Below are 15,314 nucleotides of genomic sequence, written 5' to 3' on the forward strand. Positions count from 1 at the left end.
CTACTCTGCTCATCCAAAACTCTTTCCCCTCTCCCCACATCACCATTTACTCCCAGGGTCCACCTGCATGTGACTCAGGAGGAAGTCAAAACTCCCAGCTCTAGCTTCCCAATACAATAACCAGCGTAATACAACAGCTGAGAATGCTCTGTCAAAGTCTTTATTGGGAAATGACTGTTTTAAAAAACTTTCAGGTTTTTAACCATCCCGTTTTGCTGTGACAAACTCATAGCACCTTGACAGTCCAAGAGCCTGCCAATAATACAATCTCTGCTTAGACTTCAGTGAACTGGAAACACACCAATCACAGGATCCAGCACTGTCATGAGATAAAGCATTTTAAATCCAAGTATTTAAATCTGCCGAAGTATCAGCTTATCTCAGTTATTGCTCTCATACACTGAAGACAATAATTGAAATTAAGGTGTTACTTTGGTGTCCCAATTGCCATATTTTGACATGACAATGAACAGCAAGGTTAATAAGTGAGTTTATTCACATACATACTCTTCCATTTGTAAATACAGCCTACAAGCTTGCTATGCTTTTTAATCCCCTTTGCGTTACTGAGCAATTTGGGGTAACTAACATTGTCCACTGGTTCAACACATTCCTGTTCAGAGAATGTAAGCGCTTGTCTCCCTTTCCTAGAGACATGCCAGTTGCAAAAAACTCAGAACACTTCCCTGTCTGGAGAAGTGCACTTCCCAGTTCCTGGATACGTCAGAGCAGGTGGCAAGAACACGCTTTGCTGCTCTCCGCTAAGGGCAGAAAAGCCAGAACAGCTTCACTCACATTTGGCAAGGAGAAAACACAATATCCCACAGAGCTTGCTGCTTACATTACCCACAAGGACTCCTTACGGTGCAGAAGCCCTTTTTCTTTGGCCAACGTACCACCTCTAGCCATTCTTTAAATGGAACAAGACAAGTCTTAGCGGAATTTTCCGTTTACCACTGCAGATAAGAGCACCAACTACAGAAAACCCTGAGGAACTGTAAATTGAAACCAGTACAAGGTACACCAGTTCTGCAGGGGCTGCTCCAACGGTAACACATGCACCTGTTGAATGCTGACAACGCGCTCACACTGCTCTGAAAGTGCTGCCCAAGTTTCCTGCGTGAGCCAGCTGCTCAGAACACAGAGAATATGGTGGGGAAAAGGAAGGAGAGCAAACACACGAGGTTGATACACTTTAAAAGCGGCTGATACTTCATCAGCTTACTTTTCTTGACTGTAAAGACATGGTTAAAAACAGGAAACCACAAGCTGGAGCATCGAATACATGAATAGAACAACAGGGAAAGCAGAGGACAGAGCTGAAATGAATTGCAATTTTGTGTAATTATTATGTTAAGTTTTAATATTAAAAATACCAGAACAAGAGGTGGAATAACAGAAGGACATCAGACGCTGGGTCTGTGAAGCAGAAGATGTGGATTCCCTGAACAATTCCTTGCCTCTGCATAAAGGATCAACAAATATGAGATGTGCTATTTGTTTCACAAAGGAAAAAAACCTCACAGGAGTTTTGTACACAGGATGAAGCAAGTAGCTCACTTAATGTTTAAGGCACATTGTCTTCAGGCATATATCACAAGACCCAGGCTTACCCAGACCAAACTCCAGATAAACATTCAGCTTTTAAAAGCACAGACATACTTATCCAAATACTACTACTATGCTATGGAAGACATCTTGATTTCATTCCCAGAGGTGGTTCAAGCAGTTTGTCCACCAGAGCTCTACAGACTTGTCATTAAAACAGAAGTAGTATTTGGAAATAATTTTGTCGTTTTCAATCAAACTGGAATACTGGTTTGTCACAACATATTAGCATTTGCTTTCCAAACACAGCAACAGTGCATATTTCAACTCACAGGCAAGACTGCAACAAGATTCTAGAAAGTCTTTTCTACCAGGTAGAGAAGTTTTCAGTAGGTCTGTGCCTTTGCTCTTTCAAAGCGCTGCAGCATGAGCTTTCCTCTGCAGTCACACAGCTACAACCACCTTTCCCTCTCTCCTACCAGTGATGTGAAAACAATCCCTGAACTGGACACCAACCTATAAGGATGACATGGGGAAAAACTGCCTTTGGACATCTTGAAGTGCATTATGTAGTTGAACAAGCTGCAGTAGATCTTCATAACCTATAACTCGTCTCAATATACAATGCAAAAAACGTGACACATGCCTCTCCATTTTCCATATATTATATTTCAGGAAATTATTAGTTAGAAAGTAGCAAGCTATGTAACCTTTACAGGCTGAGAACACATTTTCACAGTGAATCACGTACTGTTCCTAGGTTAAGACACCAAACCTATTATGAATACCACTGATAGTCCTGAGTGCATTTTGAACTACATTCCAGCAGTCATTTAAATCACCATCTACACATCTAGACATAAGGAGCATCAACCCTACAATACTATTGATACAGAAATTCCACATCATAGTACTAAATATTTTTAAGATGTATCTGAAATCAATGCTGTTTGCATTTCACACAGAAATATGGGACTATCATTAAAGAAAATTCCCAACCTTATCAGTTGTTTTATATTAATTTTATTATAAACCAAATACAAACCAAAGCAGTTTTACAGAAATATAAAAATAAGTCTAGTACTAAGTCAACAGGGTCTGCCTAGAAATTTTAGAATAGTACCAATACATAAGGCATTTTCACAGAGAGGAAAAAGTACAGCAAGAACCTTAACGATGCCTTGTAATCAAGGTGGTACAGAGGAATCTGAAAGACCAGATATTCTCAGGTAGACAGGATTGTGCTTATTCACAAATTTCTTCAGCATCCGAAACCTTTTCACCTGAGCTTTGCAGCCTTGGTGTGATACGTATTTAAAGTACTTGCAATCTAAGAGAAAAAAAAAAAAAGGCACTATAAGTTATACCATGATACAAGCAAATACAAAATGCTTTCATTCTTTAAATAACATACAAACATCAAGAAAGTTTTCAGTAATGAAAGGTAATAAAATAATTCAAGACATTCGAGACAAAACTGCAGCAATAAACGATCTATCCTCATTTGACCCATAAAACATTCTACATGTATATAACTGTCTGCTGTGTCTCGCAAAACTATTTTTTTCTCTTTTGTTTTTCCTCTTCAAATAGATCAGAAAATAAAATTTCAAGAGTGTAAAGCAGTATTGATTTCATAATAAACTTCTTGTGTTGGATGAGGACAACAGAGGCTCATATTGACACCAAGAGGCACAGAAACTTCATTGAAGAAAATTAGATCTTAAGCAATTTTATTAGCCATCTAGAAACAAAAGCTTGCAGACATTGGATAACATATTAATGAAAGAAAAAAGATTTTCAATATGAGAAATTGTTTTATAAAGTCCAGAAGATAAAGTTACAGAAAAGCTGACAACAAACAAGTTGCCTATCAGCCAGAAGTCTGAACTGCTGTATGAGTCAGTCCCCCCACTGTAGTCTTACAATTTCAGCAGCTAGTTCTTGGCCCTGATACTCCACCTAGTTTTGGCAGCATTTCAAAGTCCTTAAGGACCAGCTGCTCCCCAGTATTTGCTGAGACACTGTCTAGGTCTGGCACCCAGCAAGCAAACTCTCCACAGCCTTGTAACATTCACTCACGAGCGTGTCGTGTATTTTTGAAATTGTGGTTTGAAGGTTAAACAAGATAAATAGTATTGTGACTGCTCAACAAGGCCAGATAAAACAGAATTTTAAACCAGGATAAGACAAGTTACGTAAAATATGCCTCACTGTCAAATATCAAACCAATGTAAACATTTTTCTCATGTTCAGCTTCAAAGACAACAATCTTTCCTAGAATAAGGAAAAAGGCTTTCTTCCAAGGAGTAGATCAACTGCATCCCATTACATTAGGGCTAGAAACAAGACTTTATTTCTGTTCTATGTAGTGAAAAGGAAAGAACATTTAGTATTACCCTTTCCCAGTAAGATTCCAGCCACCAGAGCTTTTTCATATGAAAGGCTTTCATTTTCCTGCCAATTCCTTTTTGCCAAGTAACGGCTAAAATGGAAGGCTGGCCACCAGTCCCTTCTGGAGTTCCACTCTTGCTTGATCCAGTCAAGATGCTTCTCAGAGCTGGAAAAAGGTAAAACAAGTCAAAGAAAAGCTTCAATTGGATTAAAAAATGATTAGGAAGCACTGAATTTTATAATCAGCTTGCTACAGTCTCATAAATTCCTAGCATAGAAACACTGTCCTTTACACTGTAGACTGAAACACTAATCTAAACAGAAATAACCTTTTATTTTTTTTAATCCCTGGCAACACTAGTGAGGCAGGAGGTAAAATCTAGCAGTCTTATTTAGACTTTGCAATAACACAGATTATGGTGTGAAATGAAGCAAGCCTTTAACTTGTGTGCCAGTTTGTCAATAGTAATAAGAAAGTTCCTTCAAGTTTGTCAACAAATTAGTAGTATGAAGGGGTTGGTTTGTTTATAGAAAAGGTTTGTGTTACTCTGTGCATACTCAAAGACTGACTTATCCCAAAAACTTATCCAAATAACTGTTATGCAATAAAGGCCTTAAACCAAGTGTTTCAGAAATAGAAACTATCTACAACAGCGAAGTGATATTCCCATAAAATGACCAAGATGCACAGTATATTTCAAAATACTCTGAAGCTGTGTCTTCAAATACAAAAATGCAGGCAAAGTTAAGAATATCATACCATTTTTACTATCTCTATGCAAAACTATTCCTAGCTTTAATCCACTTGTTTCTGGACCTTAACAGCAGATTCTGTTAAGGTGGAGGTGGCAATAAAACAGCAAAACAGGTCAAATTAAGTACTGAATTATTTTACTGTAAATAAATAGGGCTTAAGAAACACAACACCGTGTTTGTTGGGTAAAATAAAGTCTCAACATTGGAGGCCTTCTGGGCACAGACTGCCTGAACTGGCATCTGTGAAATCAGAGGCCACGTCTGCCAGTGCTAGTGTGGACACATTAATCCCCAGGCGTGTTGGCTCAGCTTTTAAGAATACACTGGCTGCATTCTGGTACAGTTACAGACACCACACAACACACCAGTCTGTACAATACCAGTCGTGCTCCTCTTGCAGCCCAGCGATTCTCAAACCAGCTTCAAATAATGCACATGTAGTAACAGTGCAGGAGACCTGACAACTTGTTCTTGCTGTTTTTTCTCCAAAAAGAGGGAGATTAGTGATGACCACCAAATGCTGCTCAAACATCTGAATAACTCTTTCTGCATAAGCACATAACCTGGTAAAAAAACCAACCAACCAAAAAAAACAACACTGAACTTTTTTCAGGCAATGATAATACTGGAAATTTGTCATTATCCTCAATAATAATGTCTTCTTTCCTCCCAACAAAAGCACACTGCAGCCAAGCACCACCACAGAACTTGGGGCAGCACGGAAGACAAAGGCTACAGAGCATCACTAATGGTCCAAAGGTAGAGACTTGACAAACATTTGCTTTTAGTACACAGTATCAGAGACATCACACTTACATCACAATTTGTTTCAGCTGTTTTGCCAAACAGCTCCACGCTTTTACATTTTCCTTCCAGCCAGCATAATCCAAGGCTGCAAAAATAACTTCTAGCCCCAGCCGATGTTTTTTTCTTTTCTCTGGAAAAAAAATTAGGCTGATTAATGAATTAAATAGATCAGGCTGCCCTCAATAGTAAGCAGAAGGCACACACAGGACCGCTCATTAACCTCACGCTGCCTTGCTTATGGTAGTTGTTGTTTCCAAAGGTCACTAATCAGTGCTTCCCGTGAGTACTGCTGTTCAATGTGTTCTTCCCATGGGAAGGGAACACAGTGCCTCTGGCAAACTTCAAATCCTGAGATGCCACCAAAAAAATCCCAAAATAAAATCCAGGACTGATATGAATAAAACAGACACTTCACACACCAGCAGTTCTGTACCAGCAGAGTTCTTAAAACAACACAGCAGGTAAATGTGGGAAAACGTGCATTCATCAGTATAAATTTCTTCAAAAATCAGATTGTCCTCAATAGTAAGAAAAAGTTAGCAAACGTGTTATGGACAACAGAAAAGGGGAGGTTGTTTTTCCCCCTCCCAAAGAGGAAATGCAAAGAGAGAACAATCTTGATTCAAGGACCTTTCACCAAGCTGCTGATTTGCTGGAACATACCAGATCACAAGAAGACAGCTTGAAATGCAACTGATCAGCATGAAAAAGTCTCCAAATTAGAAGAAGAGGAGGGAGATTTTGTTCTTTGATCGATAACCATGAGTTAAACCAGATCCATCTCAATTCCTCCAGGAGAGAAAGAATAAATAAATGAGACTCAAAAAATGGAACAGAGAACCTGGCATTCACAGTAGGATACCTCAAAAAAATACTTTAGTTATTTTGAGATCCTACCTGTGCCTTACAACATTTTGCTTTCATCAGCCTTTAAAATGAGAAAGGCATTTGTTTACAGAAGTTGGTGAATGCCTGGTTACACAACTAACTTAAATGTTCTCATGACTGGAAAGTTGGGGTCTGGGTGGTGGTTGGTTTTTTGGGTTTTTTGGGGGGGGAGTTGTTTTATTTTTAACAAGCAAAACTACTTTGAAAAGCAGATAGAAGGCTGCAGAATAATTTCAGAATATGATTCTAGATTAACATAAAGGAAAAGAGCAAAGATTTTTAAAGACTTACTTGATTTTTGAAGCATGGTATTAAAATCTATCATTAGTTCATGAGAAGGAACACTATCATGTAAGATCTGAAAAACAAAAATAAAAATAAAATCACAAAACCCAGATACATTATCTTAATACGAAAACTTTTGAAGACTTCTATCTGACCAAGAGAAGCACAGTCTTCAGAGTTTGGGTGTTTTAGTTCGGAAAATTAAGCAATCTCGTACCTTAGCGCCTTGATATAAAGAGTGAATATCTAGGTGCATTTTGCACACCTGTGACACAATGCATGAAATAGGCTGCTAGCTGTTGAAAAACACTGCATACAACATTCTCAAGAAACAGCCCAAATCCATATCCAGTGTCCCCTATTTTAGAAGGCAACATCATTTCCTTCCTAGGCCACTTCTAGCTCTCCTGTTTACTGCTCTGTGCATTGGATCACAGTTTCTGGACCGATTAGATCAGTTCTTTGATGCGCCAGTACCTTGTAAGAGACTAATGTATAGAAGCACTGAGAAGACGGAATTTTATACATTTATTCTACAGTTTAAAAGTCTAACCTTTATGAAGCTGTTCTAAAACATCTGCCCTAACAAAAGCACATTAGTGCCATCAAGTGGTAAAACAGATAGCAAAGCAGTGTTTGCAAGAAACTGCCAAGCTCAGTGAGCGAGGGCAAGGAAAGCAGGAATTTAGCAGCAACTATACAAAAGCTTAATACAGCAAGGCCTTGTTTGCCAACAACCAGCAGAAATTAACTCCTATTTTAGCTTAAATGCTCAGCTCATTGAAAACAAACAGCAAAACTAATTGCTAGGCAGGATCAGTATGTGAAAACGCAAGAATCGAATTATTTCTTCAATATTGTAAAGATCAAACTGTAACAGAAATCAATACATGTTATGTACAAGACTGCCGATAACAGACTTTGGGAACCATGTAAACACATTCTCTCGGCTTGTTGGCTGACCTAAAGAAGTTATACAATGTAACAGTTAAAGGCAAAACAAAGACTTTAATTCAAAGACAGTAAAGGATCCTGTTTGCTCCACCCATTAACTTTCCTCTAACCCTCTGCTTGCCACAAAGAATGTAATAAGTCAAATAATGTCACAGAAGTTCGACTGAAGCAAATTGTCAGATCACCGTGCGACATGAATGACCGCAGACTCTATGCACTATAGAACATGTACCTTGAGTGCAGATATGAGCGATTTCTTCGATTCACCCTGTCTCTTCAGGAACTGGTAGAGGTAAACATGAGCGTTGGGATTAGCAGGGAACTTGGAGTTGTAGGCATATTCATTTAATACTTGGCGGGCTTCGTCATGGTCCCCATAGAACTCCAGCAACTAAGAGAAGTTCAGTCTGTCATTAGTTTGCCACATATTAGTAATCATACTCTTACAACTAATTTTAAGCTGCTACAGAACTACCCAATAGCACAGCGTGTATCTCAGAGTGCCGCATATAAGACTAACACTAGTGTATTTTCATTTTACTGGCTACACTCTTTATCACAGATAGACAAAAATTCAGCTGTAGAAGCCACTACAGGAGCAAATTGCTTTAACACTTATTTAATTGTCCAAGAATTACCAGTACTTGTGCACTGGCAAGAGGAACCAAAACAGCTTGCCATATCTTTAAAGAGAGAACTCAACGAGAGAACTTGGCAGCTGTCAGCACCAAGCAAAATTCCAGAAGATGGGCCTAGAGAAGTCAGAGCTCATCAGCATTTACAAAATGTAAACAATTTCAAAGAAATTTTAACATTAACTTTATTTCTTCATTACAAATCCTAAGCAGATATTTAAATCAAAACCAACCAAACAAAAAACCCCAACCAACACCAGAGAGGAACTGCACGTTTGCTGTCTTTTAGTGTATCCAGAAAACCACTGTCCTGCCAAAAAGAGAGAACTTGCTTTCAGGAATTTAAACAAAGCAGCTGTGCTCTGATTTCTGTACTAGCATCATGAAGACAAAATATGCAAGCTCTATTTTTATTTCTTTTTCTTGGCAATGCACAGATAAAGTCCTTTTTGTACTCTGTGCAGGCTCTGCAGTTCTACCAGGAGTAAACTGTAGTCTAAACCAAAGTCAGTGAGATACACATACAGATGTGCTGCCTTTAAAGTACTTTGTTGTCACCCACACACATATATAAAGGCTGCTGACAGATCTTAATGAAAATTAGACAGGGAAACACAAAAGGAAGATATCTGTAAAACATGCCCTTACATCCACGTAGCACTTCACAAAGGGATCCCAGACTCCAGGTATTTTAATAATCTCCTTTAAATTCACTGCTGCCTTCCGAAAGCAACTGTGCATTTCCTGTTCAACAGACAGGTCTTCAAATCCATCCTGACCTACCAAAACATGAAAGAATGCCACAAAGTTAGCTTTGCTAATCAATAGAGATCTTGGAATGGTGCATGTAAGAGATGATCACATTTTGCTACACAAGGATTCTAGTCAGAGAGCTTTTACAAAAGAGGCCTCAGTTTCCTCAGTATTGGCACAAGAAATTTTCACTGCTCTTAATTCAATTATCAACAACTTTCCACTCATGGGGCATGGCTGGCAATATCCCAAGACAAGATGCTACCAGCACAAGGTCGATAAACCCCATTCAATACTTAGTTTTCATAGAAACAAGTACAAATCCAATGTAACTGATAATGCACAGCCAGCAGGTATACACAGGCAAGTAGCAACTTTATATAGATATATTTATATATATAACTTATATATCTCAATAAAATTTTATTATATATTATATACATAGCACCTATCACCATATTGATAAACACTCTTTGGAACCACTTGGACAGTTCTTTAAAGAAACTGAAATTCGAACACAAGCTTTAGGGACTTTTGCTAGCACTCAAAATTCTAGCAGCAGTCCAGCACTTATGTACCTATAAAGAAGCCACTGCTATAGGTGAATAACTCCCTTTGATCATTGTTTTAGGTGATACTGTCTGGATATAAAAAATGTGACTCAGGGGAAAAAGAAACTTTCAGAAGAATATCTTGGGGACATTTTAGAAAAGCGCAGGTCAGTGTGCCATTTTGGTACCACCATCATTGCTGAAATGGAATTACGTACCATCCATAACATCAAATTTTGAAGTCTAGTGTTTCCCTCTGATGCCACCATATGCAGATAAAGGCAGAGGAGCAACATGCATGGAAAAGGTGTCATTGCGAACCGTGGTGTCTGCACGAGCGAGCTGAAGTTGACAGCTTAATATAAAACACCACAAGGACTTACCGTGCTCCAGCAGGATGTGCTTCTGCTTGGCCCAGCTATAGTAGTCCAGCAGTCCCCTGTAAGCCTCAATCAGTTTCATTTCTTTATCCTGCACACTTGTTTGTTCCCCGTGCCTCCAGCTTTCCGCCAGGGACAGGGTTTGGTAAGCTTCATCTATTAGTCCGTTACAAAGGAGGTGAAAGACGTGCTCTAAACAAACCTGCAATTCAAAACAGTCCACATCACAGCATTTCTCATCATACGTGGAGAGAATCTCAGCCATACTTCTACACAGATGTGCAAGGAAATAATAGACTCTTTACTGACGTGCATATAAAATATTGCAAACACAGTGGAGTACTTTAATTAGAAGAGCACTTTACACATATTATTTATCCAAGCAATATCTTTACAAGGAATTTTGGAGGAAAATGCAAAAATGAGAGGATACAAGTGTCACTGGGGGCAGGGAGATGAGCCAAGAACCTAAGCGATTTTTCCTGTCTGAAGATGCTGAAGAAACATTAGTTATCAAAAGCATATCTGATATACAAAGATGTATTCCTGGAAAGCAAAAACGGCTGAAACTCTTGAAATCTGTGGAGCAGAAAGTCACCCACCAGGTAGACACTCAGTGGTACTTATCAAGGCAGCAGAAAGCAGCTGCCTCAAAAATCTGCTTGTCATTAACAAGTGCTGTACCTACTAAAGAAGGTCCAGAAGTGACCTGAGGAAATCCAACTGGGTTGCTTGCTGATTTTTCATTTGGCTAGCCAAGTGCAGAACACCTGAAAGAGGGATGCCCTACTGCCCTATCACACTGATTAGGCACTGGATAAAAGTCTAAAGCTTCACTTAGCTCTAGTAAACTCTTGTACAGAACTTCTGTTGAAGGCCTTGAAAAAATACAACAGAATGGGACAGAAACACCACCTCAAGTGAGGAACAGTCAAGGACACCTAAACAATGTAGGTCTGAATGAGCCACCAGAGGAAAAAAGCTACAGCTGGGTGACAGATGGGCCCACAGTAGGCAGCCTACTGTTTTATATATAGATTAGCTCCTTGAAAAGTAAGCTGATAACAATGGCAAAATTTAAGTATAACAGTTCAGTCAGGAGCACGGTGGCCAAATTAAGGACTGGAAACAAAAGTTAGCAGGTATTAACATGTAATTGGATGTCACTGCAGCACACATGAAAGAATTTAACTGTTTCAAATCAGAAGAATAATTAAAGTGTCTAGGTACTCTAAGGACTGACAATAATGCATCTGTGATAAAATATATAGTCCAAATAAGATATGGTCAGGTATAGAATGACCCTTAAATTATAATGCAATTGGTAACTCATATGTATTAGCTTTTTTGATACTATTGTCAATACACTTAAAGAGAGAGAGACTCAGAAACTACTACTCAAGTGTTCAGGTGAACATGTGGAAAATCATCAAGACTGCATTAAGTACACTCACCTTCAAATACCTTTTTATTGCTAAAGTTTTCATCTGTTCTATGAAAGAGTTGAACTCCTTCATGCCATTGTGGGAATGGTGCCACAGGATTTCAGATCCTATTCTCCAAATAATCTATTAATGGGGAGAAAGATTTAAAATAGTATAAAAAATGGGAACAGTCACCATATGTACAGTCTTAGCAAACCTGTAGTTACTGTAACATATGAATAAAATGTACATCTGAATTGCAAACAGAAAATGAATACTAAGTGTTGTATACTGCTATAGTCATCCAGATATTCATCTAGCTGTATTTTTAGAGTTGTTCAGTGAGTGCTTCTCAATTGCCCATTACAAATGCAGCACTTCAGCAAAACTTATGAAAGCTGCATCTGTCAGAAGGTTCCCTCTCCTGTTACTGAAAACAGGATGTTTCCAAGTCACTGAAAACTTATGTTTCCCTTTGATGTGTTTCCACTGAGACATAAGGTATAGACCATTCTTTGAACTTAGCAGTAAAGATTATTTCCAGTTAGCCGTAGCTTCCCATCTACATGCACCTGTTTTCAATGCCTGCCTACAGAAGGTCACCAAATATTCCAGCAGGCTAGACATATTCAAGGACTCTACTTCATTTATTTAACAACTCTGATCCCTTCCTTCCTCCTGTCTCAGTACTTGCCAGGAGTTTTGTAAGTACTGGAAGAGCTGGTAAAGGTCTAAATAAGTCACTAACTTTCAAGCAGGTTCTGATGGTATGCCAGTGGCAAACTGCTTTTCCACTTTAGAAGACTACATTAAGATGACTTTTCATAGATTTGCTCCTGATGGATTAACTTATGCCACAGCAAGCCTTCATCTGTTGTGTCAAGAGCCTATTAAAAAAATTAACCTAAAGTAAAAAACACCACCACAAAAACAGCCTGCAAACCCAGAGAACTTTTCAGGAGCACTGCACTCCATCAGGAAAAACATCAGATTCTCAGCACCCTGAAAGTGAGACATCAGCAAAATTCAAGCTCCAGCAAGACTGGTTAAACCCCCAGCAGAGGCATGCCTGTGCAGAGGCAGACTTGCGGTGAGTTACTGGACACCATGCTGCCTTGAGCGTTACCAGTGAAGAGATCTGGTGTACTTTCTGCAGCCTGCCATCCAAGAGTTTCTACATCAGCATCTCAATAGTTGCTTATTTTGGTTTTGGGAGCTTCAATGTCTTTTTTGTTTTTAAAGAAAATAGTTTTGTTTCTCAAAGCTGCCTAAGTTTTCAGGTTTAAACCTGTGATACTTTTTTTAAAATTTAAAAAAATATATCTAGCCTATGATTAGTTCACTAAGACAAATGTTGGTCCTGAAGTATTACAGATGCTTCTTGCAAGTATTTTTTCAACTGCAAAAGAACTCCGATAAGGGACACTGGCTTACCTCTGACGGACCCATGTATTCTCTAGAAAAGTCTTTTTCTAGTGCCTCAATATAGAAGGTCAGAAACTCTACAGCCCTTTTCCACTGCTTTTGTAGCATGGCATCCTGAATGTAATTTAAACACATTTCCTTGCTCTTCTGGAAGTTTAATTTGTGTTCATGGGAAGATGCTAAAGAAACAAGCAAGCAAACAAAAAGTCAACGAATCTCACAACTGTCATAGCACTTCTTGAGGTAACAACATGCCTACCACTTCAGTGTCTCTCTCATATGATCCTTCCCAAACACTAAAGAAAGTCATCTTAAAACTACGTGGCTCTCAAATTAAACACATCTGTTAGTCTGAAGGGACGCACGACTATGGCAAAAGCTGAAAACATAACAACATGAAATGACATTTTCCACAAGCAGCACACAGCTGCAGACACTGGGAACAGTGAAGAGCCAATTATTACACACCACTGCCCTACCAGAATTAGAAGACCATGGTACTTTGATAACTTCACAGTAGATTTTGTTATATTTTGGGGACCACCCTCTTCCCTTACTAATCACCATCTAAGTCTGTGATCCTGCTGGGCTTAAGATTTGCATACACACATACAAACAGGCCATTCCAGTACCAAAGGCTACACGGTTCGCACTAAGAACACAAAAGATACATGCAGATAATTAGTCTTTTTTTGAGCACAAGAGTGGAAGGATGTCACTTTTTATATTAAAAAAATCCTGTAAGAGCACAAAACTTAATTCCCATTTCTATACCTGTTTAAAAATCACGGCTGTGCGCTAGCTGCATGCCATGGTCTAGCATGCCCCTATCACAACATTCAAGCCACAAGAACCTTCTGTGAAGGGCATGCAGAGCTCACCAAACCTCGCCTACCTGGATGCTGTAGGCACAGGATTAACCCAAACACAGGCTTGGAGCAGTTTTATTACGGTGCATTCTACAAAAGTACCTCCAACCAACCTACCTAAGCCTATCCATATATGATCTAGTCTTCACAGCTACTTCTAAACATGTCTCCTATGAGGACAGGCTGAGACAGTTGGGGTTGTTCAGCCTGGAGAAGAGACTTTATTGCGGCCTTCCAGTACTTAAAAGAGGCCTATAAGAAAGATGGGGACACACTTTTTAACAGGGCCTGTTGTGATAGGACAAGGGGTGATGGTTTTAAACTAAAGGAAGGGAGATTCAGGCTAGACATGAGGAAGAAATTTTTTACAATGAGGGTGGTGAGACCCTGGCCCAGGTTGCCCAGAGAGGTGGTGGATGCCCCATCCCTGGAGACATTCCAGGCCAGGCTGGACGGGGCTCTGAGCAACCTGATCTGGTTGAAGATGTCCCTGCTCATTGCAGGGGGTTGGACTGGATGGGCTTTGAAGGTCCCTTCCAACCCAAACTATTCTATGGTTCTACATACTAAGAAAATAAAACCCACAGTGAACACAAGATTAAATACACCAAGGGCCTAATGCAGGTAAGTCCTACCACACGAGTCGCCGAGAAGTCACCCAGTACGGACAGAGCGGATGCGAAGTGCCTCACGACAAAGCTATTTTGAAGCCAAGAACCTCTCCGGAGGTTCCGCGGTCACGCACACCCACCTCACCAGCCCTTTTTCCCGAGTAGCGCCCAGGCCGCAGCGCTCAGGGCACCGGGAACCCCAAGCGCCGCCTCGGCGGGGAACCGGCGGCCCACCGCGAGGGGACGGCGCGGGCAGGGGGCGGCCTCCTTCCCTCAGGGCCGGAGCGGGGGGCAGGAGGACGGCGGAGCGGGGGGCAGGAGGACGGCGGAGCGGGGGGCAGGAGGACGGCGGAGCGGGGGGCAGGAGGACGGCGGAGCGGGGGGCAGGAGGACGGCGGAGCGGGGGGCAGGAGGACGGCGGAGCGGGGGGAGCCGCGGGGACGGGCGGGAGCGCCGGGGCAGCCGCGCCCTTACCCGGTCGGCAGAGGCCCGGCGGCAGGCAGGGCAGGCGCAGGGTCGGCAGCGCGTCGCTCCCCGCCTGCCCGGCGCGGCTCTTCGCCGCCGCCTCCTCCTGCAGGCAGCTGTCCATGGCGCCGCGGGCAGCCCGGCACTAACGGCGCCTCACCGCCACCCTTGACCCTCCCGAACCTCCGTCCGCTCCGAGCTGACTTCGCCAAGCCCAGCTCCGGCAGCCGCCCAGCCCGCGACAGACGCGGCCAGGCGGGCTTTGGCTGAGCTCAGTCTAGCACTGACCGGCCGCTGCGGCCGGGCACACAGCGCTCATGCGCCATGGGCGCGGCGCTGCCGGGAGGCACATGCGCCCTGAGGAACATGGCGCCGCTACCGCCATGAGGGAAGGGTGGAGGAGGAGAGCAACGCTCCTACGCATGCGCTAGGGAGCCGGGCAGCGCCGCCGCCATGTTGGAAGAGGGGCTGTGGTGCCGCCCGCCTGCGCGGTGAAGAAGCGGGGGAGGGCCGCAGGGGCTGGCAGCTGCGCTGTCTTCGTTCTTAAAAAAGGTGTCGTTCGTTTTGTC

General features: G+C 41.5%; 1 protein-coding gene across 3 annotated transcripts; it reads right to left on the reverse strand.

The window, feature by feature from the left end:
• Positions 1–12: 12 nt before the first annotated feature.
• TAF1A (TATA-box binding protein associated factor, RNA polymerase I subunit A) lies at positions 13–15,075 on the reverse strand. Of its 3 annotated transcripts, XM_065630887.1 has the most exons (10): positions 14,755–15,075; positions 12,810–12,979; positions 11,406–11,519; positions 9,955–10,153; positions 8,916–9,046; positions 7,865–8,023; positions 6,685–6,751; positions 5,515–5,635; positions 3,948–4,108; positions 13–2,878 (listed from the first exon to the last, which is right to left on the reverse strand). In XM_065630887.1, exons 1-10 carry the CDS (start codon positions 14,867–14,869, stop codon positions 2,736–2,738), a joined length of 1,380 nt encoding a protein of 459 aa, XP_065486959.1. In that variant the 5' UTR covers positions 14,870–15,075; the 3' UTR covers positions 13–2,735. The 3 variants fall into 3 exon arrangements, with proteins under 3 accessions (XP_065486959.1, XP_065486961.1, XP_065486962.1); XM_065630889.1 differs by lacking the exon at positions 11,406–11,519; XM_065630890.1 differs by lacking the exon at positions 12,810–12,979 and having other exon boundaries at positions 14,755–14,895.
• Between the last annotated feature and the right edge of the window lie 239 nt (positions 15,076–15,314).

The sequence above is a fragment of the Caloenas nicobarica genome, chromosome 3 (assembly GCF_036013445.1).
Source record: "Caloenas nicobarica isolate bCalNic1 chromosome 3, bCalNic1.hap1, whole genome shotgun sequence".
NCBI classification, from domain to species: domain Eukaryota; kingdom Metazoa; phylum Chordata; class Aves; order Columbiformes; family Columbidae; genus Caloenas; species Caloenas nicobarica.

Bases quoted from the DNA above. Each gene is read 5' to 3' on its own strand.
- TAF1A (XM_065630887.1), bottom strand. From the start codon at position 14,869: ATGGACAGCTGCCTGCAGGAGGAGGCGGCGGCGAAGAGCCGCGCCGGG. The intron at 10,154-11,405 runs GTGAGTGTACTT...TTTGAATTGCAG, and splicing joins CAATAAAAAGGTATTTGAAG to GTTTGTTTAGAGCACGTCTT. The intron at 8,024-8,915 runs GTAAGGGCATGT...AACTTCTCTTAG, and splicing joins TTGTGAAGTGCTACGTGGAT to TTGCTGGAGTTCTATGGGGA.